Source organism: Zophobas morio, unplaced genomic scaffold, assembly GCF_036711695.1.
Source record: "Zophobas morio isolate AGI-343-1 ecotype UQ-CSIRO unplaced genomic scaffold, CSIRO_AGI_Zmor_V1 ptg001274l, whole genome shotgun sequence".
Classification (NCBI taxonomy): domain Eukaryota; kingdom Metazoa; phylum Arthropoda; class Insecta; order Coleoptera; family Tenebrionidae; genus Zophobas; species Zophobas morio.
Window position 1 is genome coordinate 40,318 of NW_026973372.1, and position 27,512 is coordinate 67,829.

Below are 27,512 nucleotides of genomic sequence, written 5' to 3' on the forward strand. Positions count from 1 at the left end.
TATTGAATTTGAACTATATTTCAACGTTTTTTGATGGTTCTGAGCCACCAAACACACTTAAAGCATGCAGAATCGACTCAGAATAGGAAAAGGAGACGTTTAGGTCAATTTTATGCATTCTGGCGTTCGTAGATACAAGAAAACTGTTAAAATTCTTCAGAAACGTCACTTTTGAAGTGTTTTCTTGTACTTTTAAGCCACTCAGATACCCTACGGGCTCGGAAAGTGCAACGAAACCATCAAATTTTAGCTAGAAACTGTATTTTTGTCGATTTTTATTGAATTTGAACTATATTTCAACGTTTTTTGATGGTTCTGAGCCACCAAACACACTTAAAGCATGCAGAATCGACTCAGAATAGGAAAAGGAGACGTTTAGGTCAATTTTATGCATTCTGGCGTTCGTAGATACAAGAAAACTGTTAAAATTCTTCAGAAACGTCACTTTTGAAGTGTTTTCTTGTACTTTTAAGCCACTCAGATACCCTACGGGCTCGGAAAGTGCAACGAAACCATCAAATTTTAGCTAGAAACTGTATTTTTGTCGATTTTTATTGAATTTGAACTATATTTCAACGTTTTTTGATGGTTCTGAGCCACCAAACACACTTAAAGCATGAAGAATCGACTCAGAATAGGAAAAGGAGACGTTTAGGTCAATTTTATGCATTCTGGCGTTCGTAGATACAAGAAAACTGTTAAAATTCTTCAGAAACGTCACTTTTGAAGTGTTTTCTTGTACTTTTAAGCCACTCAGATACCCTACGGGCTCGGAAAGTGCAACGAAACCATCAAATTTTAGCTAGAAACTGTATTTTTGTCGATTTTTATTGAATTTGAACTATATTTCAACGTTTTTTGATGGTTCTGAGCCACCAAACACACTTAAAGCATGCAGAATCGGCTCAGAATAGGAAAAGGAGACGTTTAGGTCAATTTTATGCATTCTGGCGTTCGTAGATACAAGAAAACTGTTAAAATTCTTCAGAAACGTCACTTTTGAAGTGTTTTCTTGTACTTTTAAGCCACTCAGATACCCTACGGGCTCGGAAAGTGCAACGAAACCATCAAATTTTAGCTAGAAACTGTATTTTTGTCGATTTTTATTGAATTTGAACTATATTTCAACGTTTTTTGATGGTTCTGAGCCACCAAACACACTTAAAGCATGCAGAATCGACTCAGAATAGGAAAAGGAGACGTTTAGGTCAATTTTATGCATTCTGGCGTTCGTAGATACAAGAAAACTGTTAAAATTCTTCAGAAACGTCACTTTTGAAGTGTTTTCTTGTACTTTTAAGCCACTCAGATACCCTACGGGCTCGGAAAGCGCAACGAAACCATCAAATTTTAGCTAGAAACTGTATTTTTGTCGATTTTTATTGAATTTGAACTATATTTCAACGTTTTTTGATGGTTCTGAGCCACCAAACACACTTAAAGCATGCAGAATCGACTCAGAATAGGAAAAGGAGACGTTTAGGTCAATTTTATGCATTCTGGCGTTCGTAGATACAAGAAAACTGTTAAAATTCTTCAGAAACGTCACTATTGAAGTGTTTTCTTGTACTTTTAAGCCACTCAGATATCCTACGGGCTCGGAAAGTGCAACGAAATCATCAAATTTTAGCTAGAAACTGTATTTTTGTCGATTTTTATTGAATTTGAACTATATTTCAACGTTTTTTGATGGTTCTGAGCCACCAAACACACTTAAAGCATGCAGAATCGACTCAGAATAGGAAAAGGAGACGTTTAGGTCAATTTTATGCATTCTGGCGTTCGTAGATACAAGAAAACTGTTAAAATTCTTCAGAAACGTCACTTTTGAAGTGTTTTCTTGTACTTTTAAGCCACTCAGATACCCTACGGGCTCGGAAAGTGCAACGAAACCATCAAATTTTAGCTAGAAACTGTATTTTTGTCGATTTTTATTGAATTTGAACTATATTTCAACGTTTTTTGATGGTTCTGAGCCACCAAACACACTTAAAGCATGCAGAATCGACTCAGAATAGGAAAAGGAGACGTTTAGGTCAATTTTATGCATTCTGGCGTTCGTAGATACAAGAAAACTGTTAAAATTCTTCAGAAACGTCACTTTTGATGTGTTTTCTTGTACTTTTAAGCCACTCAGATACCCTACGGGCTCGGAAAGTGCAACGAAACCATCAAATTTTAGCTAGAAACTGTATTTTTGTCGATTTTTATTGAATTTGAACTATATTTCAACGTTTTTTGATGGTTCTGAGCCACCAAACACACTTAAAGCATGCAGAATCGACTCAGAATAGGAAAAGGAGACGTTTAGGTCAATTTTATGCATTCTGGCGTTCGTAGATACAAGAAAACTGTTAAAATTCTTCAGAAACGTCACTTTTGAAGTGTTTTCTTGTACTTTTAAGCCACTCAGATACCCTACGGGCTCGGAAAGTGCAACGAAACCATCAAATTTTAGCTAGAAACTGTATTTTTTGTCGATTTTTATTGAATTTGAACTATATTTCAACGTTTTTTGATGGTTCTGAGCCACCAAACACACTTAAAGCATGCAGAATCGACTCAGAATAGGAAAAGGAGACGTTTAGGTCAATTTTATGCATTCTGGCGTTCGTAGATACAAGAAAACTGTTAAAATTCTTCAGAAACGTCACTTTTGAAGTGTTTTCTTGTACTTTTAAGCCACTCAGATACCCTACGGGCTCGGAAAGTGCAACGAAACCATCAAATTTTAGCTAGAAACTGTATTTTTGTCGATTTTTATTGAATTTGAACTATATTTCAACGTTTTTTGATGGTTCTGAGCCACCAAACACACTTAAAGCATGCAGAATCGACTCAGAATAGGAAAAGGAGACGTTTAGGTCAATTTTATGCATTCTGGCGTTCGTAGATACAAGAAAACTGTTAAAATTCTTCAGAAACGTCACTATTGAAGTGTTTTCTTGTACTTTTAAGCCACTCAGATATCCTACGGGCTCGGAAAGTGCAACGAAATCATCAAATTTTAGCTAGAAACTGTATTTTTGTCGATTTTTATTGAATTTGAACTATATTTCAACGTTTTTTGATGGTTCTGAGCCACCAAACACACTTAAAGCATGCAGAATCGACTCAGAATAGGAAAAGGAGACGTTTAGGTCAATTTTATGCATTCTGGCGTTCGTAGATACAAGAAAACTGTTAAAATTCTTCAGAAACGTCACTTTTGAAGTGTTTTCTTGTACTTTTAAGCCACTCAGATACCCTACGGGCTCGGAAAGTGCAACGAAACCATCAAATTTTAGCTAGAAACTGTATTTTTGTCGATTTTTATTGAATTTGAACTATATTTCAACGTTTTTTGATGGTTCTGAGCCACCAAACACACTTAAAGCATGCAGAATCGACTCAGAATAGGAAAAGGAGACGTTTAGGTCAATTTTATGCATTCTGGCGTTCGTAGATACAAGAAAACTGTTAAAATTCTTCAGAAACGTCACTTTTGATGTGTTTTCTTGTACTTTTAAGCCACTCAGATACCCTACGGGCTCGGAAAGTGCAACGAAACCATCAAATTTTAGCTAGAAACTGTATTTTTGTCGATTTTTATTGAATTTGAACTATATTTCAACGTTTTTTGATGGTTCTGAGCCACCAAACACACTTAAAGCATGCAGAATCGACTCAGAATAGGAAAAGGAGACGTTTAGGTCAATTTTATGCATTCTGGCGTTCGTAGATACAAGAAAACTGTTAAAATTCTTCAGAAACGTCACTTTTGAAGTGTTTTCTTGTACTTTTAAGCCACTCAGATACCCTACGGGCTCGGAAAGTGCAACGAAACCATCAAATTTTAGCTAGAAACTGTATTTTTGTCGATTTTTATTGAATTTGAACTATATTTCAACGTTTTTTGATGGTTCTGAGCCACCAAACACACTTAAAGCATGCAGAATCGACTCAGAATAGGAAAAGGAGACGTTTAGGTCAATTTTATGCATTCTGGCGTTCGTAGATACAAGAAAACTGTTAAAATTCTTCAGAAACGTCACTTTTGAAGTGTTTTCTTGTACTTTTAAGCCACTCAGATACCCTACGGGCTCGGAAAGTGCAACGAAACCATCAAATTTTAGCTAGAAACTGTATTTTTGTCGATTTTTATTGAATTTGAACTATATTTCAACGTTTTTTGATGGTTCTGAGCCACCAAACACACTTAAAGCATGCAGAATCGACTCAGAATAGGAAAAGGAGACGTTTAGGTCAATTTTATGCATTCTGGCGTTCGTAGATACAAGAAAACTGTTAAAATTCTTCAGAAACGTCACTTTTGAAGTGTTTTCTTGTACTTTTAAGCCACTCAGATACCCTACGGGCTCGGAAAGTGCAACGAAACCATCAAATTTTAGCTAGAAACTGTATTTTTGTCGATTTTTATTGAATTTGAACTATATTTCAACGTTTTTTGATGGTTCTGAGCCACCAAACACACTTAAAGCATGCAGAATCGACTCAGAATAGGAAAAGGAGACGTTTAGGTCAATTTTATGCATTCTGGCGTTCGTAGATACAAGAAAACTGTTAAAATTCTTCAGAAACGTCACTTTTGAAGTGTTTTCTTGTACTTTTAAGCCACTCAGATACCCTACGGGCTCGGAAAGTGCAACGAAACCATCAAATTTTAGCTAGAAACTGTATTTTTGTCGACTTTTATTGAATTTGAACTATATTTCAAGGTTTTTTGATGGTTCTGAGCCACCAAACACACTTAAAGCATGCAGAATCGACTCAGAATAGGAAAAGGAGACGTTTAGGTCAATTTTATGCATTCTGGCGTTCGTAGATACAAGAAAACTGTTAAAATTCTTCAGAAACGTCACTTTTGAAGTGTTTTCTTGTACTTTTAAGCCACTCAGATACCCTACGGGCTCAGAAAGTGCAACGGAACCATCAAATTTTAGCTAGAAACTGTATTTTTGTCGATTTTTATTGAATTTGAACTATATTTCAACGTTTTTTGATGGTTCTGAGCCACCAAACACACTTAAAGCATGCAGAATCGACTCAGAATAGGAAAAGGAGACGTTTAGGTCAATTTTATGCATTCTGGCGTTCGTAGATACAAGAAAACTGTTAAAATTCTTCAGAAACGTCACTTTTGAAGTGTTTTCTTGTACTTTTAAGCCACTCAGATACCCAACGGGCTCGGAAAGTGCAACGAAACCATCAAATTTTAGCTAGAAACTGTATTTTTGTCGATTTTTATTGAATTTGAACTATATTTCAACGTTTTTTGATGGTTCTGAGCCACCAAACACACTTAAAGCATGCAGAATCGACTCAGAATAGGAAAAGGAGACGTTTAGGTCAATTTTATGCATTCTGGCGTTCGTAGATACAAGAAAACTGTTAAAATTCTTCAGAAACGTCACTTTTGAAGTGTTTTCTTGTACTTTTAAGCCACTCAGATACCCTACGGGCTCGGAAAGTGCAACGAAACCATCAAATTTTAGCTAGAAACTGTATTTTTGTCGAATTTTATTGAATTTGAACTATATTTCAACGTTTTTTGATGGTTCTGAGCCACCAAACACACTTAAAGCATGCAGAATCGACTCAGAATAGGAAAAGGAGACGTTTAGGTCAATTTTATGCATTCTGGCGTTCGTAGATACAAGAAAACTGTTAAAATTCTTCAGAAACGTCACTTTTGAAGTGTTTTCTTGTACTTTTAAGCCACTCAGATACCCTACGGGCTCGGAAAGTGCAACGAAACCATCAAATTTTAGCTAGAAACTGTATTTTTGTCGATTTTTATTGAATTTGAACTATATTTCAACGTTTTTTGATGGTTCTGAGCCACCAAACACACTTAAAGCATGCAGAATCGACTCAGAATAGGAAAAGGAGACGTTTAGGTCAATTTTATGCATTCTGGCGTTCGTAGATACAAGAAAACTGTTAAAATTCTTCAGAAACGTCACTTTTGAAGTGTTTTCTTGTACTTTTAAGCCACTCAGATACCCAACGGGCTCGGAAAGTGCAACGAAACCATCAAATTTTAGCTAGAAACTGTATTTTTGTCGATTTTTATTGAATTTGAACTATATTTCAACGTTTTTTGATGGTTCTGAGCCACCAAACACACTTAAAGCATGCAGAATCGACTCAGAATAGGAAAAGGAGACGTTTAGGTCAATTTTATGCATTCTGGCGTTCGTAGATACAAGAAAACTGTTAAAATTCTTCAGAAACGTCACTTTTGAAGTGTTTTCTTGTACTTTTAAGCCACTCAGATACCCTACGGGCTCGGAAAGTGCAACGAAACCATCAAATTTTAGCTAGAAACTGTATTTTTGTCGACTTTTATTGAATTTGAACTATATTTCAAGGTTTTTTGATGGTTCTGAGCCACCAAACACACTTAAAGCATGCAGAATCGACTCAGAATAGGAAAAGGAGACGTTTAGGTCAATTTTATGCATTCTGGCGTTCGTAGATACAAGAAAACTGTTAAAATTCTTCAGAAACGTCACTTTTGAAGTGTTTTCTTGTACTTTTAAGCCACTCAGATACCCTACGGGCTCAGAAAGTGCAACGGAACCATCAAATTTTAGCTAGAAACTGTATTTTTGTCGATTTTTATTGAATTTGAACTATATTTCAACGTTTTTTGATGGTTCTGAGCCACCAAACACACTTAAAGCATGCAGAATCGACTCAGAATAGGAAAAGGAGACGTTTAGGTCAATTTTATGCATTCTGGCGTTCGTAGATACAAGAAAACTGTTAAAATTCTTCAGAAACGTCACTTTTGAAGTGTTTTCTTGTACTTTTAAGCCACTCAGATACCCAACGGGCTCGGAAAGTGCAACGAAACCATCAAATTTTAGCTAGAAACTGTATTTTTGTCGATTTTTATTGAATTTGAACTATATTTCAACGTTTTTTGATGGTTCTGAGCCACCAAACACACTTAAAGCATGCAGAATCGACTCAGAATAGGAAAAGGAGACGTTTAGGTCAATTTTATGCATTCTGGCGTTCGTAGATACAAGAAAACTGTTAAAATTCTTCAGAAACGTCACTTTTGAAGTGTTTTCTTGTACTTTTAAGCCACTCAGATACCCTACGGGCTCGGAAAGTGCAACGAAACCATCAAATTTTAGCTAGAAACTGTATTTTTGTCGAATTTTATTGAATTTGAACTATATTTCAACGTTTTTTGATGGTTCTGAGCCACCAAACACACTTAAAGCATGCAGAATCGACTCAGAATAGGAAAAGGAGACGTTTAGGTCAATTTTATGCATTCTGGCGTTCGTAGATACAAGAAAACTGTTAAAATTCTTCAGAAACGTCACTTTTGAAGTGTTTTCTTGTACTTTTAAGCCACTCAGATACCCTACGGGCTCGGAAAGTGCAACGAAACCATCAAATTTTAGCTAGAAACTGTATTTTTGTCGATTTTTATTGAATTTGAACTATATTTCAACGTTTTTTGATGGTTCTGAGCCACCAAACACACTTAAAGCATGCAGAATCGACTCAGAATAGGAAAAGGAGACGTTTAGGTCAATTTTATGCATTCTGGCGTTCGTAGATACAAGAAAACTGTTAAAATTCTTCAGAAACGTCACTTTTGAAGTGTTTTCTTGTACTTTTAAGCCACTCAGATACCCTACGGGCTCGGAAAGTGCAACGAAACCATCAAATTTTAGCTAGAAACTGTATTTTTGTCGATTTTTATTGAATTTGAACTATATTTCAACGTTTTTTGATGGTTCTGAGCCACCAAACACACTTAAAGCATGCAGAATCGACTCAGAATAGGAAAAGGAGACGTTTAGGTCAATTTTATGCATTCTGGCGTTCGTAGATACAAGAAAACTGTTAAAATTCTTCAGAAACGTCACTTTTGAAGTGTTTTCTTGTACTTTTAAGCCACTCAGATACCCTACGGGCTCGGAAAGTGCAAAGAAACCATCAAATTTTAGCTAGAAACTGTATTTTTGTCGATTTTTATTGAATTTGAACTATATTTCAACGTTTTTTGATGGTTCTGAGCCACCAAACACACTTAAAGCATGCAGAATCGACTCAGAATAGGAAAAGGAGACGTTTAGGTCAATTTTATGCATTCTGGCGTTCGTAGATACAAGAAAACTGTTAAAATTCTTCAGAAACGTCACTTTTGAAGTGTTTTCTTGTACTTTTAAGCCACTCAGATACCCTACGGGCTCGGAAAGTGCAACGAAACCATCAAATTTTAGCTAGAAACTGTATTTTTGTCGATTTTTATTGAATTTGAACTATATTTCAACGTTTTTTGATGGTTCTGAGCCACCAAACACACTTAAAGCATGCAGAATCGACTCAGAATAGGAAAAGGAGACGTTTAGGTCAATTTTATGCATTCTGGCGTTCGTAGATACAAGAAAACTGTTAAAATTCTTCAGAAACGTCACTTTTGAAGTGTTTTCTTGTACTTTTAAGCCACTCAGATACCCTACGGGCTCGGAAAGTGCAACGAAACCATCAAATTTTAGCTAGAAACTGTATTTTTGTCGATTTTTATTGAATTTGAACTATATTTCAACGTTTTTTGATGGTTCTGAGCCACCAAACACACTTAAAGCATGCAGAATCGACTCAGAATAGGAAAAGGAGACGTTTAGGTCAATTTTATGCATTCTGGCGTTCGTAGATACAAGAAAACTGTTAAAATTCTTCAGAAACGTCACTATTGAAGTGTTTTCTTGTACTTTTAAGCCACTCAGATATCCTACGGGCTCGGAAAGTGCAACGAAACCATCAAATTTTAGCTAGAAACTGTATTTTTGTCGATTTTTATTGAATTTGAACTATATTTCAACGTTTTTTGATGGTTCTGAGCCACCAAACACACTTAAAGCATGCAGAATCGACTCAGAATAGGAAAAGGAGACGTTTAGGTCAATTTTATGCATTCTGGCGTTCGTAGATACAAGAAAACTGTTAAAATTCTTCAGAAACGTCACTTTTGAAGTGTTTTCTTGTACTTTTAAGCCACTCAGATACCCTACGGGCTCGGAAAGTGCAACGAAACCATCAAATTTTAGCTAGAAACTGTATTTTTGTCGATTTTTATTGAATTTGAACTATATTTCAACGTTTTTTGATGGTTCTGAGCCACCAAACACACTTAAAGCATGCAGAATCGACTCAGAATAGGAAAAGGAGACGTTTAGGTCAATTTTATGCATTCTGGCGTTCGTAGATACAAGAAAACTGTTAAAATTCTTCAGAAACGTCACTTTTGAAGTGTTTTCTTGTACTTTTAAGCCACTCAGATACCCTACGGGCTCGGAAAGTGCAACGAAACCATCAAATTTTAGCTAGAAACTGTATTTTTGTCGATTTTTATTGAATTTGAACTATATTTCAACGTTTTTTGATGGTTCTGAGCCACCAAACACACTTAAAGCATGCAGAATCGACTCAGAATAGGAAAAGGAGACGTTTAGGTCAATTTTATGCATTCTGGCGTTCGTAGATACAAGAAAACTGTTAAAATTCTTCAGAAACGTCACTTTTGAAGTGTTTTCTTGTACTTTTAAGCCACTCAGATACCCTACGGGCTCGGAAAGTGCAACGAAACCATCAAATTTTAGCTAGAAACTGTATTTTTGTCGATTTTTATTGAATTTGAACTATATTTCAACGTTTTCTGATGGTTCTGAGCCACCAAACACACTTAAAGCATGCAGAATCGACTCAGAATAGGAAAAGGAGACGTTTAGGTCAATTTTATGCATTCTGGCGTTCGTAGATACAAGAAAACTGTTAAAATTCTTCAGAAACGTCACTTTTGAAGTGTTTTCTTGTACTTTTAAGCCACTCAGATACCCTACGGGCTCAGAAAGTGCAACGAAACCATCAAATTTTAGCTAGAAACTGTATTTTTGTCGATTTTTATTGAATTTGAACTATATTTCAACGTTTTTTGATGGTTCTGAGCCACCAAACACACTTAAAGCATGCAGAATCGACTCAGAATAGGAAAAGGAGACGTTTAGGTCAATTTTATGCATTCTGGCGTTCGTAGATACAAGAAAACTGTTAAAATTCTTCAGAAACGTCACTTTTGAAGTGTTTTCTTGTACTTTTAAGCCACTCAGATATCCTACGGGCTCGGAAAGTGCAACGAAACCATCAAATTTTAGCTAGAAACTGTATTTTTGTCGATTTTTATTGAATTTGAACTATATTTCAACGTTTTTTGATGGTTCTGAGCCACCAAACACACTTAAAGCATGCAGAATCGACTCAGAATAGGAAAAGGAGACGTTTAGGTCAATTTTATGCATTCTGGCGTTCGTAGATACAAGAAAACTGTTAAAATTCTTCAGAAACGTCACTTTTGAAGTGTTTTCTTGTACTTTTAAGCCACTCAGATACCCTACGGGCTCGGAAAGTGCAACGAAACCATCAAATTTTAGCTAGAAACTGTATTTTTGTCGATTTTTATTGAATTTGAACTATATTTCAACGTTTTTTGATGGTTCTGAGCCACCAAACACACTTAAAGCATGCAGAATCGACTCAGAATAGGAAAAGGAGACGTTTAGGTCAATTTTATGCATTCTGGCGTTCGTAGATACAAGAAAACTGTTAAAATTCTTCAGAAACGTCACTTTTGATGTGTTTTCTTGTACTTTTAAGCCACTCAGATACCCTACGGGCTCGGAAAGTGCAACGAAACCATCAAATTTTAGCTAGAAACTGTATTTTTGTCGATTTTTATTGAATTTGAACTATATTTCAACGTTTTTTGATGGTTCTGAGCCACCAAACACACTTAAAGCATGCAGAATCGACTCAGAATAGGAAAAGGAGACGTTTAGGTCAATTTTAAGCATTCTGGCGTTCGTAGATACAAGAAAACTGTTAAAATTCTTCAGAAACGTCACTTTTGAAGTGTTTTCTTGTACTTTTAAGCCACTCAGATACCCTACGGGCTCGGAAAGTGCAACGAAACCATCAAATTTTAGCTAGAAACTGTATTTTTGTCGATTTTCATTGAATTTGAACTATATTTCAACGTTTTTTGATGGTTCTGAGCCACCAAACACACTTAAAGCATGCAGAATCGACTCAGAATAGGAAAAGGAGACGTTTAGGTCAATTTTATGCATTCTGGCGTTCGTAGATACAAGAAAACTGTTAAAATTCTTCAGAAACGTCACTTTTGAAGTGTTTTCTTGTACTTTTAAGCCACTCAGATACCCTACGGGCTCGGAAAGTGCAACGAAACCATCAAATTTTAGCTAGAAACTGTATTTTTGTCGATTTTTATTGAATTTGAACTATATTTCAACGTTTTTTGATGGTTCTGAGCCACCAAACACACTTAAAGCATGCAGAATCGACTCAGAATAGGAAAAGGAGACGTTTAGGTCAATTTTATGCATTCTGGCGTTCGTAGATACAAGAAAACTGTTAAAATTCTTCAGAAACGTCACTTTTGAAGTGTTTTCTTGTACTTTTAAGCCACTCAGATACCCTACGGGCTCGGAAAGTGCAACGAAACCATCAAATTTTAGCTAGAAACTGTATTTTTGTCGATTTTTATTGAATTTGAACTATATTTCAACGTTTTTTGATGGTTCTGAGCCACCAAACACACTTAAAGCATGCAGAATCGACTCAGAATAGGAAAAGGAGACGTTTAGGTCAATTTTATGCATTCTGGCGTTCGTAGATACAAGAAAACTGTTAAAATTCTTCAGAAACGTCACTTTTGAAGTATTTTCTTGTACTTTTAAGCCACTCAGATACCCTACGGGCTCGGAAAGTGCAACGAAACCATCAAATTTTAGCTAGAAACTGTATTTTTGTCGATTTTTATTGAATTTGAACTATATTTCAACGTTTTTTGATGGTTCTGAGCCACCAAACACACTTAAAGCATGCAGAATCGACTCAGAATAGGAAAAGGAGACGTTTAGGTCAATTTTATGCATTCTGGCGTTCGTAGATACAAGAAAACTGTTAAAATTCTTCAGAAACGTCACTTTTGAAGTGTTTTCTTGTACTTTTAAGCCACTCAGATACCCTACGGGCTCGGAAAGTGCAACGAAACCATCAAATTTTAGCTAGAAACTGTATTTTTGTCGATTTTTATTGAATTTGAACTATATTTCAACGTTTTTTGATGGTTCTGAGCCACCAAACACACTTAAAGCATGCAGAATCGACTCAGAATAGGAAAAGGAGACGTTTAGGTCAATTTTATGCATTCTGGCGTTCGTAGATACAAGAAAACTGTTAAAATTCTTCAGAAACGTCACTTTTGAAGTGTTTTCTTGTACTTTTAAGGCCCGGTTTTACAAATGTCCGGTTCAACACGAGTTCAACTGAACTTGAGTTCAACTGAACTGAGGTTCAATTCATGCGTCCGTTTTACAAACACCGCTATCGTCCGGTTCAGCTGAACCACAAATTCCTTAGGTTGGTAGCGCGCACCCGAGAATCTGACAGTTGAGACCACGTTGGGAGCACGTTGGAAGTGTGTTGTTGTTGTCATCTATGTCATCATGTCACATTATTATAAATTATTTGTGACAAATTCTGCAAAGTAATTAGTTTTTTGCGTTACTGGGGTACGTATATGTGTATATGTAACATTTGCTCGTTAATAGTAGATGATTATGATGGTTTTTAACATTTCGTTTCAGATGAGTAATACACGTGCTCCGAATTTTACAAAATCCGAAGAAAACTTGCTCCTATCTTTAGTAAGCAAGTATAGAAATATTCTGGAGTATAAATTGTCCAACACTGATGCAAATCAAAAAAAAAAAAAATCAGTGTTGGAAGAAAATTGAAGTAGAGTTCAATTCTTTATCTGGCCAGACCTTCCGGGATCACAAAGTTTTGAACAAAAAGTACGACAACATTAAGAAGAGGACAACGAAAAAATTTGCTGACGAGAAAGCCTATGTCGGTGGTACTGGGAGAGGGTCACAACAAAGTATTGAGGCCACCGATGTTGATATGGCTGTAAAAGAAATTCTCGGGGCCAAACCAATGGGGCATAGCAGCGAATTTGATGGCGATTCCGAAACAACCTGTAATAAGTATTTTTATGAATAATATGTATTGTAAAATTAAAATGTTGATGCTTTTCAGCATTCCAAAGTAACAGCGGTATAATCTGTCTGATGACGAAAATGATGGTAAATACTTTTTATCCTTACATACACTTTATTCAGAAATTTTTTACTATTTTTTCTTTATTTCAGATTGTTTTATGCCAAAAGATCAAACCGGAGCAATTTCGAGAGAAGTGCCTGTTATGGATAAAATAAGTGGTCCCAATAAAGAAAGTGGTAAACATTAATAATAATTAATCAAATATGGTTATTTTTGTAGAAAATGGTCAAACTGGGAATTGGGCTAAATACTCCCCCAAAATCTTGAAGCAAAAAAAATTTTCAGCACTCACGCCATATCGTAGAGGTATTATATGTATATATATTTATATTAAAAAATGTTTGACACTTGTCTTAAAACTTTATTAATGTATTGTTTGTATAGGTAAAGGAAACCAGACAAGTGATAATTTAGAGCAATGTGCCGCTGCCAAAGAACTTGTCGAACTAAGTCGAAAGGAATACATCCAAAAGGAGCAAGAGTTTAAATTAAAAGCCATGAAAGAGAAACATGAACTAGAAATGCAAATTATGAGAGACAAAGCTGCACTTGAATTAGAAGTAATAAAGCAGAACACCAAATGAAGATTGAAATATTAATTGCCCAAAAATTTAATATTTTAAATAATAAAACTTAAATAAATAATTACATTACATTTTATTATTTACTGCAACTAAAAACGAAATCAAAAAAAGCAAATGAGTAAAATATTCTCTGATGAACTGGTTCCGTACAAAATTGTTCTGATTATAATTGCCACTATATTCTCCAATGTTTTCAATTAGAACATCGTTCACAAAATTCACTGCTGCTTCTTCTTCTGCGTCCACTGGCGGTTCTTCTTCATTTAAAATAATTGCAATGTTGTCTAACACTGCTGTTGCCACAACCACTGCCTCTAATTTACACATTTTTAAACGAATTCCAAAAGCCAGTGCTGGAAAGCGTCTTTTCCACACCCCAAAACATTAATTATTTGAGAAGCTGTTGCTTTACTAATCCCTATAAAGTCACCAGCAACTTGCAGAAAAGATCCAGTGGCAAGGAAACGTGAAGTCACAAGTAGCATTTGCTCCAGGGATACTGCATGATTTCTTTCTGTTCGCGATGTAATTTGCTCCTGTATTTGTTGCAAAATAAACCGTACGCCAGTCTTGGAAAAACGAAATCGTTTCAAAAATTCCCCAGCATTTCACTTTTCAAAGTGATTTTCTCTCAACTGAAAAACTTTTGGTCGTCGCATACGTGCCGGTTCTAATATGTTTATCATTTCTAAAACGTCTTCATCGTCAGTTAATACTCCTAATAAATTTTCCATATTCAATTATAATGCTGTCACACCACCAAAACGATAAAGCACAGACATTTGAGGTTATGGACAGTTGAGCGAAGCTTAAACCACCCTGACATCAGCGCTCAGCTGAGCTTTCGTTTGAGCGCGGTTTAACATTGAACCATGTATTGTAAAACGGACAACTGCAGTTGAACCAAGGCTTATCTTTGAACCTCGCTTAAGCTTGCATTGTAAAACCGGGCCTAAGCCACTCAGATACCCTACGGGCACGGAAAGTGCAACGAAACCATCAAATTTTAGCTAGAAACTGTATTTTTGTCGATTTTTATTGAATTTGAACTATATTTCAACGTTTTTTGATGGTTCTGAGCCACCAAACACACTTAAAGCATGCAGAATCGACTCAGAATAGGAAAAGGAGACGTTTAGGTCAATTTTATGCATTCTGGCGTTCGTAGATACAAGAAAACTGTTAAAATTCTTCAGAAACGTCACTTTTGAAGTGTTTTCTTGTACTTTTAAGCCACTCAGATACCCTACGGGCTCGGAAAGTGCAACGAAACCATCAAATTTTAGCTAGAAACTGTATTTTTGTCGATTTTTATTGAATTTGAACTATATTTCAACGTTTTTTGATGGTTCTGAGCCACCAAACACACTTAAAGCATGCAGAATCGACTCAGAATAGGAAAAGGAGACGTTTAGGTCAATTTTATGCATTCTGGCGTTCGTAGATACAAGAAAACTGTTAAAATTCTTCAGAAACGTCACTTTTGAAGTGTTTTCTTGTACTTTTAAGCCACTCAGATACCCTACGGGCTCGGAAAGTGCAACGAAACCATCAAATTTTAGCTAGAAACTGTATTTTTGTCGATTTTTATTGAATTTGAACTATATTTCAACGTTTTTTGATGGTTCTGAGCCACCAAACACACTTAAAGCATGCAGAATCGACTCAGAATAGGAAAAGGAGACGTTTAGGTCAATTTTATGCATTCTGGCGTTCGTAGATACAAGAAAACTGTTAAAATTCTTCAGAAACGTCACTTTTGAAGTGTTTTCTTGTACTTTTAAGCCACTCAGATACCCTACGGGCTCGGAAAGTGCAACGAAACCATCAAATTTTAGCTAGAAACTGTATTTTTGTCGATTTTTATTGAATTTGAACTATATTTCAACGTTTTTTGATGGTTCTGAGCCACCAAACACACTTAAAGCATGCAGAATCGACTCAGAATAGGAAAAGGAGACGTTTAGGTCAATTTTATGCATTCTGGCGTTCGTAGATACAAGAAAACTGTTAAAATTCTTCAGAAACGTCACTTTTGAAGTGTTTTCTTGTACTTTTAAGCCACTCAGATACCCTACGGGCTCGGAAAGTGCAACGAAACCATCAAATTTTAGCTAGAAACTGTATTTTTGTCGATTTTTATTGAATTTGAACTATATTTCAACGTTTTTTGATGGTTCTGAGCCACCAAACACACTTAAAGCATGCAGAATCGACTCAGAATAGGAAAAGGAGACGTTTAGGTCAATTTTATGCATTCTGGCGTTCGTAGATACAAGAAAACTGTTAAAATTCTTCAGAAACGTCACTATTGAAGTGTTTTCTTGTACTTTTAAGCCACTCAGATATCCTACGGGCTCGGAAAGTGCAACGAAACCATCAAATTTTAGCTAGAAACTGTATTTTTGTCGATTTTTATTGAATTTGAACTATATTTCAACGTTTTTTGATGGTTCTGAGCCACCAAACACACTTAAAGCATGCAGAATCGACTCAGAATAGGAAAAGGAGACGTTTAGGTCAATTTTATGCATTCTGGCGTTCGTAGATACAAGAAAACTGTTAAAATTCTTCAGAAACGTCACTTTTGAAGTGTTTTCTTGTACTTTTAAGCCACTCAGATACCCTACGGGCTCGGAAAGTGCAACGAAACCATCAAATTTTAGCTAGAAACTGTATTTTTGTCGATTTTTATTGAATTTGAACTATATTTCAACGTTTTTTGATGGTTCTGAGCCACCAAACACACTTAAAGCATGCAGAATCGACTCAGAATAGGAAAAGGAGACGTTTAGGTCAATTTTATGCATTCTGGCGTTCGTAGATACAAGAAAACTGTTAAAATTCTTCAGAAACGTCACTTTTGAAGTGTTTTCTTGTACTTTTAAGCCACTCAGATACCCTACGGGCTCGGAAAGTGCAACGAAACCATCAAATTTTAGCTAGAAACTGTATTTTTGTCGATTTTTATTGAATTTGAACTATATTTCAACGTTTTTTGATGGTTCTGAGCCACCAAACACACTTAAAGCATGCAGAATCGACTCAGAATAGGAAAAGGAGACGTTTAGGTCAATTTTATGCATTCTGGCGTTCGTAGATACAAGAAAACTGTTAAAATTCTTCAGAAACGTCACTTTTGAAGTGTTTTCTTGTACTTTTAAGCCACTCAGATACCCTACGGGCTCGGAAAGTGCAACGAAACCATCAAATTTTAGCTAGAAACTGTATTTTTGTCGATTTTTATTGAATTTGAACTATATTTCAACGTTTTTTGATGGTTCTGAGCCACCAAACACACTTAAAGCATGCAGAATCGACTCAGAATAGGAAAAGGAGACGTTTAGGTCAATTTTATGCATTCTGGCGTTCGTAGATACAAGAAAACTGTTAAAATTCTTCAGAAACGTCACTTTTGAAGTGTTTTCTTGTACTTTTAAGCCACTCAGATACCCTACGGGCTCAGAAAGTGCAACGAAACCATCAAATTTTAGCTAGAAACTGTATTTTTGTCGATTTTTATTGAATTTGAACTATATTTCAACGTTTTTTGATGGTTCTGAGCCACCAAACACACTTAAAGCATGCAGAATCGACTCAGAATAGGAAAAGGAGACGTTTAGGTCAATTTTATGCATTCTGGCGTTCGTAGATACAAGAAAACTGTTAAAATTCTTCAGAAACGTCACTTTTGAAGTGTTTTCTTGTACTTTTAAGCCACTCAGATATCCTACGGGCTCGGAAAGTGCAACGAAACCATCAAATTTTAGCTAGAAACTGTATTTTTGTCGATTTTTATTGAATTTGAACTATATTTCAACGTTTTTTGATGGTTCTGAGCCACCAAACACACTTAAAGCATGCAGAATCGACTCAGAATAGGAAAAGGAGACGTTTAGGTCAATTTTATGCATTCTGGCGTTCGTAGATACAAGAAAACTGTTAAAATTCTTCAGAAACGTCACTTTTGAAGTGTTTTCTTGTACTTTTAAGCCACTCAGATACCCTACGGGCTCGGAAAGTGCAACGAAACCATCAAATTTTAGCTAGAAACTGTATTTTTGTCGATTTTTATTGAATTTGAACTATATTTCAACGTTTTTTGATGGTTCTGAGCCACCAAACACACTTAAAGCATGCAGAATCGACTCAGAATAGGAAAAGGAGACGTTTAGGTCAATTTTATGCATTCTGGCGTTCGTAGATACAAGAAAACTGTTAAAATTCTTCAGAAACGTCACTTTTGATGTGTTTTCTTGTACTTTTAAGCCACTCAGATACCCTACGGGCTCGGAAAGTGCAACGAAACCATCAAATTTTAGCTAGAAACTGTATTTTTGTCGATTTTTATTGAATTTGAACTATATTTCAACGTTTTTTGATGGTTCTGAGCCACCAAACACACTTAAAGCATGCAGAATCGACTCAGAATAGGAAAAGGAGACGTTTAGGTCAATTTTAAGCATTCTGGCGTTCGTAGATACAAGAAAACTGTTAAAATTCTTCAGAAACGTCACTTTTGAAGTGTTTTCTTGTACTTTTAAGCCACTCAGATACCCTACGGGCTCGGAAAGTGCAACGAAACCATCAAATTTTAGCTAGAAACTGTATTTTTGTCGATTTTCATTGAATTTGAACTATATTTCAACGTTTTTTGATGGTTCTGAGCCACCAAACACACTTAAAGCATGCAGAATCGACTCAGAATAGGAAAAGGAGACGTTTAGGTCAATTTTATGCATTCTGGCGTTCGTAGATACAAGAAAACTGTTAAAATTCTTCAGAAACGTCACTTTTGAAGTGTTTTCTTGTACTTTTAAGCCACTCAGATACCCTACGGGCTCGGAAAGTGCAACGAAACCATCAAATTTTAGCTAGAAACTGTATTTTTGTCGATTTTTATTGAATTTGAACTATATTTCAACGTTTTTTGATGGTTCTGAGCCACCAAACACACTTAAAGCATGCAGAATCGACTCAGAATAGGAAAAGGAGACGTTTAGGTCAATTTTATGCATTCTGGCGTTCGTAGATACAAGAAAACTGTTAAAATTCTTCAGAAACGTCACTTTTGAAGTGTTTTCTTGTACTTTTAAGCCACTCAGATACCCTACGGGCTCGGAAAGTGCAACGAAACCATCAAATTTTAGCTAGAAACTGTATTTTTGTCGATTTTTATTGAATTTGAACTATATTTCAACGTTTTTTGATGGTTCTGAGCCACCAAACACACTTAAAGCATGCAGAATCGACTCAGAATAGGAAAAGGAAACGTTTAGGTCAATTTTATGCATTCTGGCGTTCGTAGATACAAGAAAACTGTTAAAATTCTTCAGAAACGTCACTTTTGAAGTATTTTCTTGTACTTTTAAGCCACTCAGATACCCTACGGGCTCGGAAAGTGCAACGAAACCATCAAATTTTAGCTAGAAACTGTATTTTTGTCGATTTTTATTGAATTTGAACTATATTTCAACGTTTTTTGATGGTTCTGAGCCACCAAACACACTTAAAGCATGCAGAATCGACTCAGAATAGGAAAAGGAGACGTTTAGGTCAATTTTATGCATTCTGGCGTTCGTAGATACAAGAAAACTGTTAAAATTCTTCAGAAACGTCACTTTTGAAGTGTTTTCTTGTACTTTTAAGCCACTCAGATACCCTACGGGCTCGGAAAGTGCAACGAAACCATCAAATTTTAGCTAGAAACTGTATTTTTGTCGATTTTTATTGAATTTGAACTATATTTCAACGTTTTTTGATGGTTCTGAGCCACCAAACACACTTAAAGCATGCAGAATCGACTCAGAATAGGAAAAGGAGACGTTTAGGTCAATTTTATGCATTCTGGCGTTCGTAGATACAAGAAAACTGTTAAAATTCTTCAGAAACGTCACTTTTGAAGTGTTTTCTTGTACTTTTAAGCCACTCAGATACCCTACGGGCTCGGAAAGTGCAACGAAACCATCAAATTTTAGCTAGAAACTGTATTTTTGTCGATTTTTATTGAATTTGAACTATATTTCAACGTTTTTTGATGGTTCTGAGCCACCAAACACACTTAAAGCATGCAGAATCGACTCAGAATAGGAAAAGGAGACGTTTAGGTCAATTTTATGCATTCTGGCGTTCGTAGATACAAGAAAACTGTTAAAATTCTTCAGAAACGTCACTTTTGAAGTGTTTTCTTGTACTTTTAAGGCCCGGTTTTACAAATGTCCGGTTCAACACGAGTTCAACTGAACTTGAGTTCAACTGAACTGAGGTTCAATTCATGCGTCCGTTTTACAAACACCGCTATCGTCCGGTTCAGCTGAACCACAAATTCCTTAGGTTGGTAGCGCGCACCCGAGAATCTGACAGTTGAGACCACGTTGGGAGCACGTTGGAAGTGTGTTGTTGTTGTCATCTATGTCATCATGTCACATTATTATAAATTATTTGTGACAAATTCTGCAAAGTAATTAGTTTTTTGCGTTACTGGGGTACGTATATGTGTATATGTAACATTTGCTCGTTAATAGTAGATGATTATGATGGTTTTTAACATTTCGTTTCAGATGAGTAATACACGTGCTCCGAATTTTACAAAATCCGAAGAAAACTTGCTCCTATCTTTAGTAAGCAAGTATAGAAATATTCTGGAGTATAAATTGTCCAACACTGATGCAAATCAAAAAAAAAAAAAATCAGTGTTGGAAGAAAATTGAAGTAGAGTTCAATTCTTTATCTGGCCAGACCTTCCGGGATCACAAAGTTTTGAACAAAAAGTACGACAACATTAAGAAGAGGACAACGAAAAAATTTGCTGACGAGAAAGCCTATGTCGGTGGTACTGGGAGAGGGTCACAACAAAGTATTGAGGCCACCGATGTTGATATGGCTGTAAAAGAAATTCTCGGGGCCAAACCAATGGGGCATAGCAGCGAATTTGATGGCGATTCCGAAACAACCTGTAATAAGTATTTTTATGAATAATATGTATTGTAAAATTAAAATGTTGATGCTTTTCAGCATTCCAAAGTAACAGCGGTATAATCTGTCTGATGACGAAAATGATGGTAAATACTTTTTATCCTTACATACACTTTATTCAGAAATTTTTTACTATTTTTTCTTTATTTCAGATTGTTTTATGCCAAAAGATCAAACCGGAGCAATTTCGAGAGAAGTGCCTGTTATGGATAAAATAAGTGGTCCCAATAAAGAAAGTGGTAAACATTAATAATAATTAATCAAATATGGTTATTTTTGTAGAAAATGGTCAAACTGGGAATTGGGCTAAATACTCCCCCAAAATCTTGAAGCAAAAAAAATTTTCAGCACTCACGCCATATCGTAGAGGTATTATATGTATATATATTTATATTAAAAAATGTTTGACACTTGTCTTAAAACTTTATTAATGTATTGTTTGTATAGGTAAAGGAAACCAGACAAGTGATAATTTAGAGCAATGTGCCGCTGCCAAAGAACTTGTCGAACTAAGTCGAAAGGAATACATCCAAAAGGAGCAAGAGTTTAAATTAAAAGCCATGAAAGAGAAACATGAACTAGAAATGCAAATTATGAGAGACAAAGCTGCACTTGAATTAGAAGTAATAAAGCAGAACACCAAATGAAGATTGAAATATTAATTGCCCAAAAATTTAATATTTTAAATAATAAAACTTAAATAAATAATTACATTACATTTTATTATTTACTGCAACTAAAAACGAAATCAAAAAAAGCAAATGAGTAAAATATTCTCTGATGAACTGGTTCCGTACAAAATTGTTCTGATTATAATTGCCACTATATTCTCCAATGTTTTCAATTAGAACATCGTTCACAAAATTCACTGCTGCTTCTTCTTCTGCGTCCACTGGCGGTTCTTCTTCATTTAAAATAATTGCAATGTTGTCTAACACTGCTGTTGCCACAACCACTGCCTCTAATTTACACATTTTTAAACGAATTCCAAAAGCCAATGCTGGAAAGCGTCTTTTCCACACCCCAAAACATTAATTATTTGAGAAGCTGTTGCTTTACTAATCCCTATAAAGTCACCAGCAACTTGCAGAAAAGATCCAGTGGCAAGGAAACGTGAAGTCACAAGTAGCATTTGCTCCAGGGATACTGCATGATTTCTTTCTGTTCGCGATGTAATTTGCTCCTGTATTTGTTGCAAAATAAACCGTACGCCAGTCTTGGAAAAACGAAATCGTTTCAAAAATTCCCCAGCATTTCACTTTTCAAAGTGATTTTCTCTCAACTGAAAAACTTTTGGTCGTCGCATACGTGCCGGTTCTAATATGTTTATCATTTCTAAAACGTCTTCATCGTCAGTTAATACTCCTAATAAATTTTCCATATTCAATTATAATGCTGTCACACCACCAAAACGATAAAGCACAGACATTTGAGGTTATGGACAGTTGAGCGAAGCTTAAACCACCCTGACATCAGCGCTCAGCTGAGCTTTCGTTTGAGCGCGGTTTAACATTGAACCATGTATTGTAAAACGGACAACTGCAGTTGAACCAAGGCTTATCTTTGAACCTCGCTTAAGCTTGCATTGTAAAACCGGGCCTAAGCCACTCAGATACCCTACGGGCACGGAAAGTGCAACGAAACCATCAAATTTTAGCTAGAAACTGTATTTTTGTCGATTTTTATTGAATTTGAACTATATTTCAACGTTTTTTGATGGTTCTGAGCCACCAAACACACTTAAAGCATGCAGAATCGACTCAGAATAGGAAAAGGAGACGTTTAGGTCAATTTTATGCATTCTGGCGTTCGTAGATACAAGAAAACTGTTAAAATTCTTCAGAAACGTCACTTTTGAAGTGTTTTCTTGTACTTTTAAGCCACTCAGATACCCTACGGGCTCGGAAAGTGCAACGAAACCATCAAATTTTAGCTAGAAACTGTATTTTTGTCGATTTTTATTGAATTTGAACTATATTTCAACGTTTTTTGATGGTTCTGAGCCACCAAACACACTTAAAGCATGCAGAATCGACTCAGAATAGGAAAAGGAGACGTTTAGGTCAATTTTATGCATTCTGGCGTTCGTAGATACAAGAAAACTGTTAAAATTCTTCAGAAACGTCACTTTTGAAGTGTTTTCTTGTACTTTTAAGCCACTCAGATACCCTACGGGCTCGGAAAGTGCAACGAAACCATCAAATTTTAGCTAGAAACTGTATTTTTGTCGATTTTTATTGAATTTGAACTATATTTCAACGTTTTTTGATGGTTCTGAGCCACCAAACACACTTAAAGCATGCAGAATCGACTCAGAATAGGAAAAGGAGACGTTTAGGTCAATTTTATGCATTCTGGCGTTCGTAGATACAAGAAAACTGTTAAAATTCTTCAGAAACGTCACTTTTGAAGTGTTTTCTTGTACTTTTAAGCCACTCAGATACCCTACGGGCTCGGAAAGTGCAACGAAACCATCAAATTTTAGCTAGAAACTGTATTTTTGTCGATTTTTATTGAATTTGAACTATATTTCAACGTTTTTTGATGGTTCTGAGCCACCAAACACACTTAAAGCATGCAGAATCGACTCAGAATAGGAAAAGGAGACGTTTAGGTCAATTTTATGCATTCTGGCGTTCGTAGATACAAGAAAACTGTTAAAATTCTTCAGAAACGTCACTTTTGAAGTGTTTTCTTGTACTTTTAAGCCACTCAGATACCCTACGGGCTCGGAAAGTGCAACGAAACCATCAAATTTTCGCTAGAAACTGTATTTTTGTCGATGTTTATTGAATTTGAACTATATTTCAACGTTTTTTGATGGTTCTGAGCCACCAAACACACTTAAAGCATGCAGAATCGACTCAGAATAGGAAAAGGAGAAGTTTAGGTCAATTTTATGCATTCTGGCGTTCGTAGATACAAGAAAACTGTTAAAATTCTTCAGAAACGTCACTTTTGAAGTGTTTTCTTGTACTTTTAAGCCACTCAGATACCCAACGGGCTCGGAAAGTGCAACGAAACCATCAAATTTTAGCTAGAAACTGTATTTTTGTCGATTTTTATTGAATTTGAACTATATTTCAACGTTTTTTGATGGTTCTGACCCACCAAACACACTTAAAGCATGCAGAATCGACTCAGAATAGGAAAAGGAGACGTTTAGGTCAATTTTATGCATTCTGGCGTTCGTAGATACAAGAAAACTGTTAAAATTCTTCAGAAACGTCACTTTTGAAGTGGTTTCTTGTACTTTTAAGCCACTCAGATACCCTACGGGCTCGGAAAGTGCAACGAAACCATCAAATTTTAGCTAGAAACTGTATTTTTGTCGATTTTTATTGAATTTGAACTATATTTCAACGTTTTTTGATGGTTCTGAGCCACCAAACACACTTAAAGCATGCAGAATCGACTCAGAATAGGAAAAGGAGACGTTTAGGTCAATTTTATGCATTCTGGCGTTCGTAGATACAAGAAAACTGTTAAAATTCTTCAGAAACGTCACTTTTGAAGTGTTTTCTTGTACTTTTAAGCCACTCAGATACCCTACGGGCTCGGAAAGTGCAACGAAACCATCAAATTTTAGCTAGAAACTGTATTTTTTGTCGATTTTTATTGAATTTGAACTATATTTCAACGTTTTTTGATGGTTCTGAGCCACCAAACACACTTAAAGCATGCAGAATCGACTCAGAATAGGAAAAGGAGACGTTTAGGTCAATTTTATGCATTCTGGCGTTCGTGGATACAAGAAAACTGTTAAAATTCTTCAGAAACGTCACTTTTGAAGTGTTTTCTTGTACTTTTAAGCCACTCAGATACCCTACGGGCTCGGAAAGTGCAACGAAACCATCAAATTTTAGCTAGAAACTGTATTTTTGTCGATTTTTATTGAATTTGAACTATATTTCAACGTTTTTTGATGGTTCTGACCACCAAACACACTTAAAGCATGCAGAATCGACTCAGAATAGGAAAAGGAGACGTTTAGGTCAATTTTATGCATTCTGGCGTTCGTAGATACAAGAAAACTGTTAAAATTCTTCAGAAACGTCACTTTTGAAGTGTTTTCTTGTACTTTTAAGCCAATCAGATAACCTACGGGCTCGGAAAGTGCAACGAAACCATCAAATTTTAGCTAGAAACTGTATTTTTGTCGATTTTTATTGAATTTGAACTATATTTCAACGTTTTTTGATGGTTCTGAGCCACCAAACACACTTAAAGCATGCAGAATCGACTCAGAATAGGAAAAGGAGACGTTTAGGTCAATTTTATGCATTCTGGCGTTCGTAGATACAAGAAAACTGTTAAAATTCTTCAGAAACGTCACTTTTGAAGTGTTTTCTTGTACTTTTAAGCCAATCAGATACCCTACGGGCTCGGAAAGTGCAACGAAACCATCAAATTTTAGCTAGAAACTGTATTTTTGTCGATTTTTATTGAATTTGAACTATATTTCAACGTTTTTTGATGGTTCTGAGCCACCAAACACACTTAAAGCATGCAGAATCGACTCAGAATAGGAAAAGGAGACGTTTAGGTCAATTTTATGCATTCTGGCGTTCGTAGATACAAGAAAACTGTTAAAATTCTTCAGAAACGTCACTTTTGAAGTGTTTTCTTGTACTTTTAAGCCAATCAGATACCCTACGGGCTCGGAAAGTGCAACGAAACCATCAAATTTTAGCTAGAAACTGTATTTTTGTAGATTTTTATTGAATTTGAGCTATATTTCAACGTTTTTTGATGGTTCTGAGCCACCAAACACACTTAAAGCATGCAGAATCGACTCAGAATAGGAAAAGGAGACGTTTAGGTCAATTTTATGCATTCTGGCGTTCGTAGATACAAGAAAACTGTTAAAATTCTTCAGAAACGTCACTTTTGAAGTGTTTTCTTGTACTTTTAAGCCAATCAGATACCCTACGGGCTCGGAAAGTGCAACGAAACCATCAAATTTTAGCTAGAAACTGTATTTTTGTCGATTTTTATTGAATTTGAACTATATTTCAACGTTTTTTGATGGTTCTGAGCCACCAAACACACTTAAAGCATGCAGAATCGACTCAGAATAGGAAAAGGAGACGTTTAGGTCAATTTTATGCATTCTGGCGTTCGTAGATACAAGAAAACTGTTAAAATTCTTCAGAAACGTCACTTTTGAAGTGTTTTCTTGTACTTTTAAGCCAATCAGATATCCTACGGGCTCGGAAAGTGCAACGAAACCATCAAATTTTAGCTAGAAACTGTATTTTTGTCGATTTTTATTGAATTTGAACTGTATTTCAACGTTTTTTGATGGTTCTGAGCCACCAAACACACTTAAAGCATGCAGAATCGACTCAGAATAGGAAAAGGAGACGTTTAGGTCAATTTTATGCATTCTGGCGTCCGTAGATACAAGAAAACTGTTAAAATTCTTCAGAAACGTCACTTTTGAAGTGTTTTCTTGTACTTTTAAGCCAATCAGATACCCTACGGGCTCGGAAAGTGCAACGAAACCATCAAATTTTAGCTAGAAACTGTATTTTTGTCGATTTTTATTGAATTTGAACTAAATTTAAAAGTTTTTTGATGGTTCTGAGCCACCAAACACACTTAAAGCATGCAGAATCGACTCAGAATAGGAAAAGGAGACGTTTAGGTCAATTTTATGCATTCTGGCGTTCGTAGATACAAGAAAACTGTTAAAATTCTTCAGAAACGTCACTTTTGAAGTGTTTTCTTGTACTTTTAAGCCAATCAGATACCCTACGGGCTCGGAAAGTGCAAAGAAACCATCAAATTTTAGCTAGAAACTGTATTTTTGTCGATTTTTGAATTTGAACTATATTTCAACGTTTTTTGATGGTTCTGAGCCACCAAACACACTTAAAGCATGCAGAATCGACTCAGAATAGGAAAAGGAGACGTTTAGGTCAATTTTATGCATTCAGGCGTTCGTAGATACAAGAAACTGTTAAAATTCTTCAGAAACGTCACTTTTGAAGTGTTTTCTTGTACTTTTAAGCCAATCAGATATCCTACGGGCTCGGAAAGTGCAACGAAACCATCAAATTTTAGCAAGAAACTGTATTTTTGTCGATTTTTATTGAATTTGAACTATATTTCAACGTTTTTTGATGGTTCTGAGCCACCAAACACACTTAAAGCATGCAGAATCGACTCAGAATAGGAAAAGGAGACGTTTAGGTCAATTTTATGCATTCTGGCGTTCGTAGATACAAGAAAACTGTTAAAATTCTTCAGAAACGTCACTTTTGAAGTGTTTTCTTGTACTTTTAAGCCAATCAGATACCCTAAGGGCTCGGAAAGTGCAACGAAACCATCAAATTTTAGCTAGAAACTGTATTTTTGTCGATTTTTATTGAATTTGAACTATATTTCAACGTTTTTTGATGGTTCTGAGCCACCAAACACACTTAAAGCATGCAGAATCGACTCAGAATAGGAAAAGGAGACGTTTAGGTCAATTTTATGCATTCTGGCGTTCGTAGATACAAGAAAACTGTTAAAATTCTTCAGAAACGTGACTTTTGAAGTGTTTTCTTGTACTTTTAAGCCAATCAGATACCCTACGGGCTCGGAAAGTGCAACGAAACCATGAAATTTTAGCTAGAAACTGTATTTTTGTCGATTTTTATTGAATTTGAACTATATTTCAACGTTTTTTGATGGTTCTGAGCCACCAAACACACTTAAAGCATGCAGAATCGACTCAGAATAGGAAAAGGAGACGTTTAGGTCAATTTTATGCATTCTGGCGTT

The 27,512-nt window shown here is 35.7% G+C and overlaps 2 protein-coding genes across 12 annotated transcripts; both read left to right on the forward strand.

Moving 5' to 3' along the window:
• The first annotated feature begins 12,349 nt into the window (after positions 1-12,349).
• Positions 12,350-13,834, forward strand: LOC135122448 (uncharacterized). 6 transcript variants are annotated; one of them, XM_064046627.1, is made up of 6 exons: positions 12,486-12,626; positions 12,702-13,096; positions 13,156-13,202; positions 13,269-13,334; positions 13,399-13,485; positions 13,564-13,834. In XM_064046627.1, exons 4-6 carry the CDS (start codon positions 13,277-13,279, stop codon positions 13,761-13,763), a joined length of 345 nt encoding a protein of 114 aa, XP_063902697.1. In that variant the 5' UTR covers positions 12,486-12,626; positions 12,702-13,096; positions 13,156-13,202; positions 13,269-13,276; the 3' UTR covers positions 13,764-13,834. The 6 variants fall into 6 exon arrangements, 5 of the variants coding, with proteins under 5 accessions (XP_063902695.1, XP_063902694.1, XP_063902696.1 ...); XM_064046628.1 differs by having other exon boundaries at positions 13,287-13,334; XR_010279386.1 differs by having other exon boundaries at positions 12,350-13,096.
• Positions 13,835-19,971: 6,137 nt separating this feature from the next.
• On the forward strand, positions 19,972-21,456 carry LOC135122447 (uncharacterized). 6 transcript variants are annotated; one of them, XM_064046622.1, is made up of 6 exons: positions 20,108-20,248; positions 20,324-20,718; positions 20,778-20,824; positions 20,891-20,956; positions 21,021-21,107; positions 21,186-21,456. In XM_064046622.1, exons 4-6 carry the CDS (start codon positions 20,899-20,901, stop codon positions 21,383-21,385), a joined length of 345 nt encoding a protein of 114 aa, XP_063902692.1. In that variant the 5' UTR covers positions 20,108-20,248; positions 20,324-20,718; positions 20,778-20,824; positions 20,891-20,898; the 3' UTR covers positions 21,386-21,456. The 6 variants fall into 6 exon arrangements, 5 of the variants coding, with proteins under 5 accessions (XP_063902689.1, XP_063902688.1, XP_063902691.1 ...); XM_064046623.1 differs by having other exon boundaries at positions 20,909-20,956; XR_010279385.1 differs by having other exon boundaries at positions 19,972-20,718.
• Positions 21,457-27,512: the final 6,056 nt, after the last annotated feature.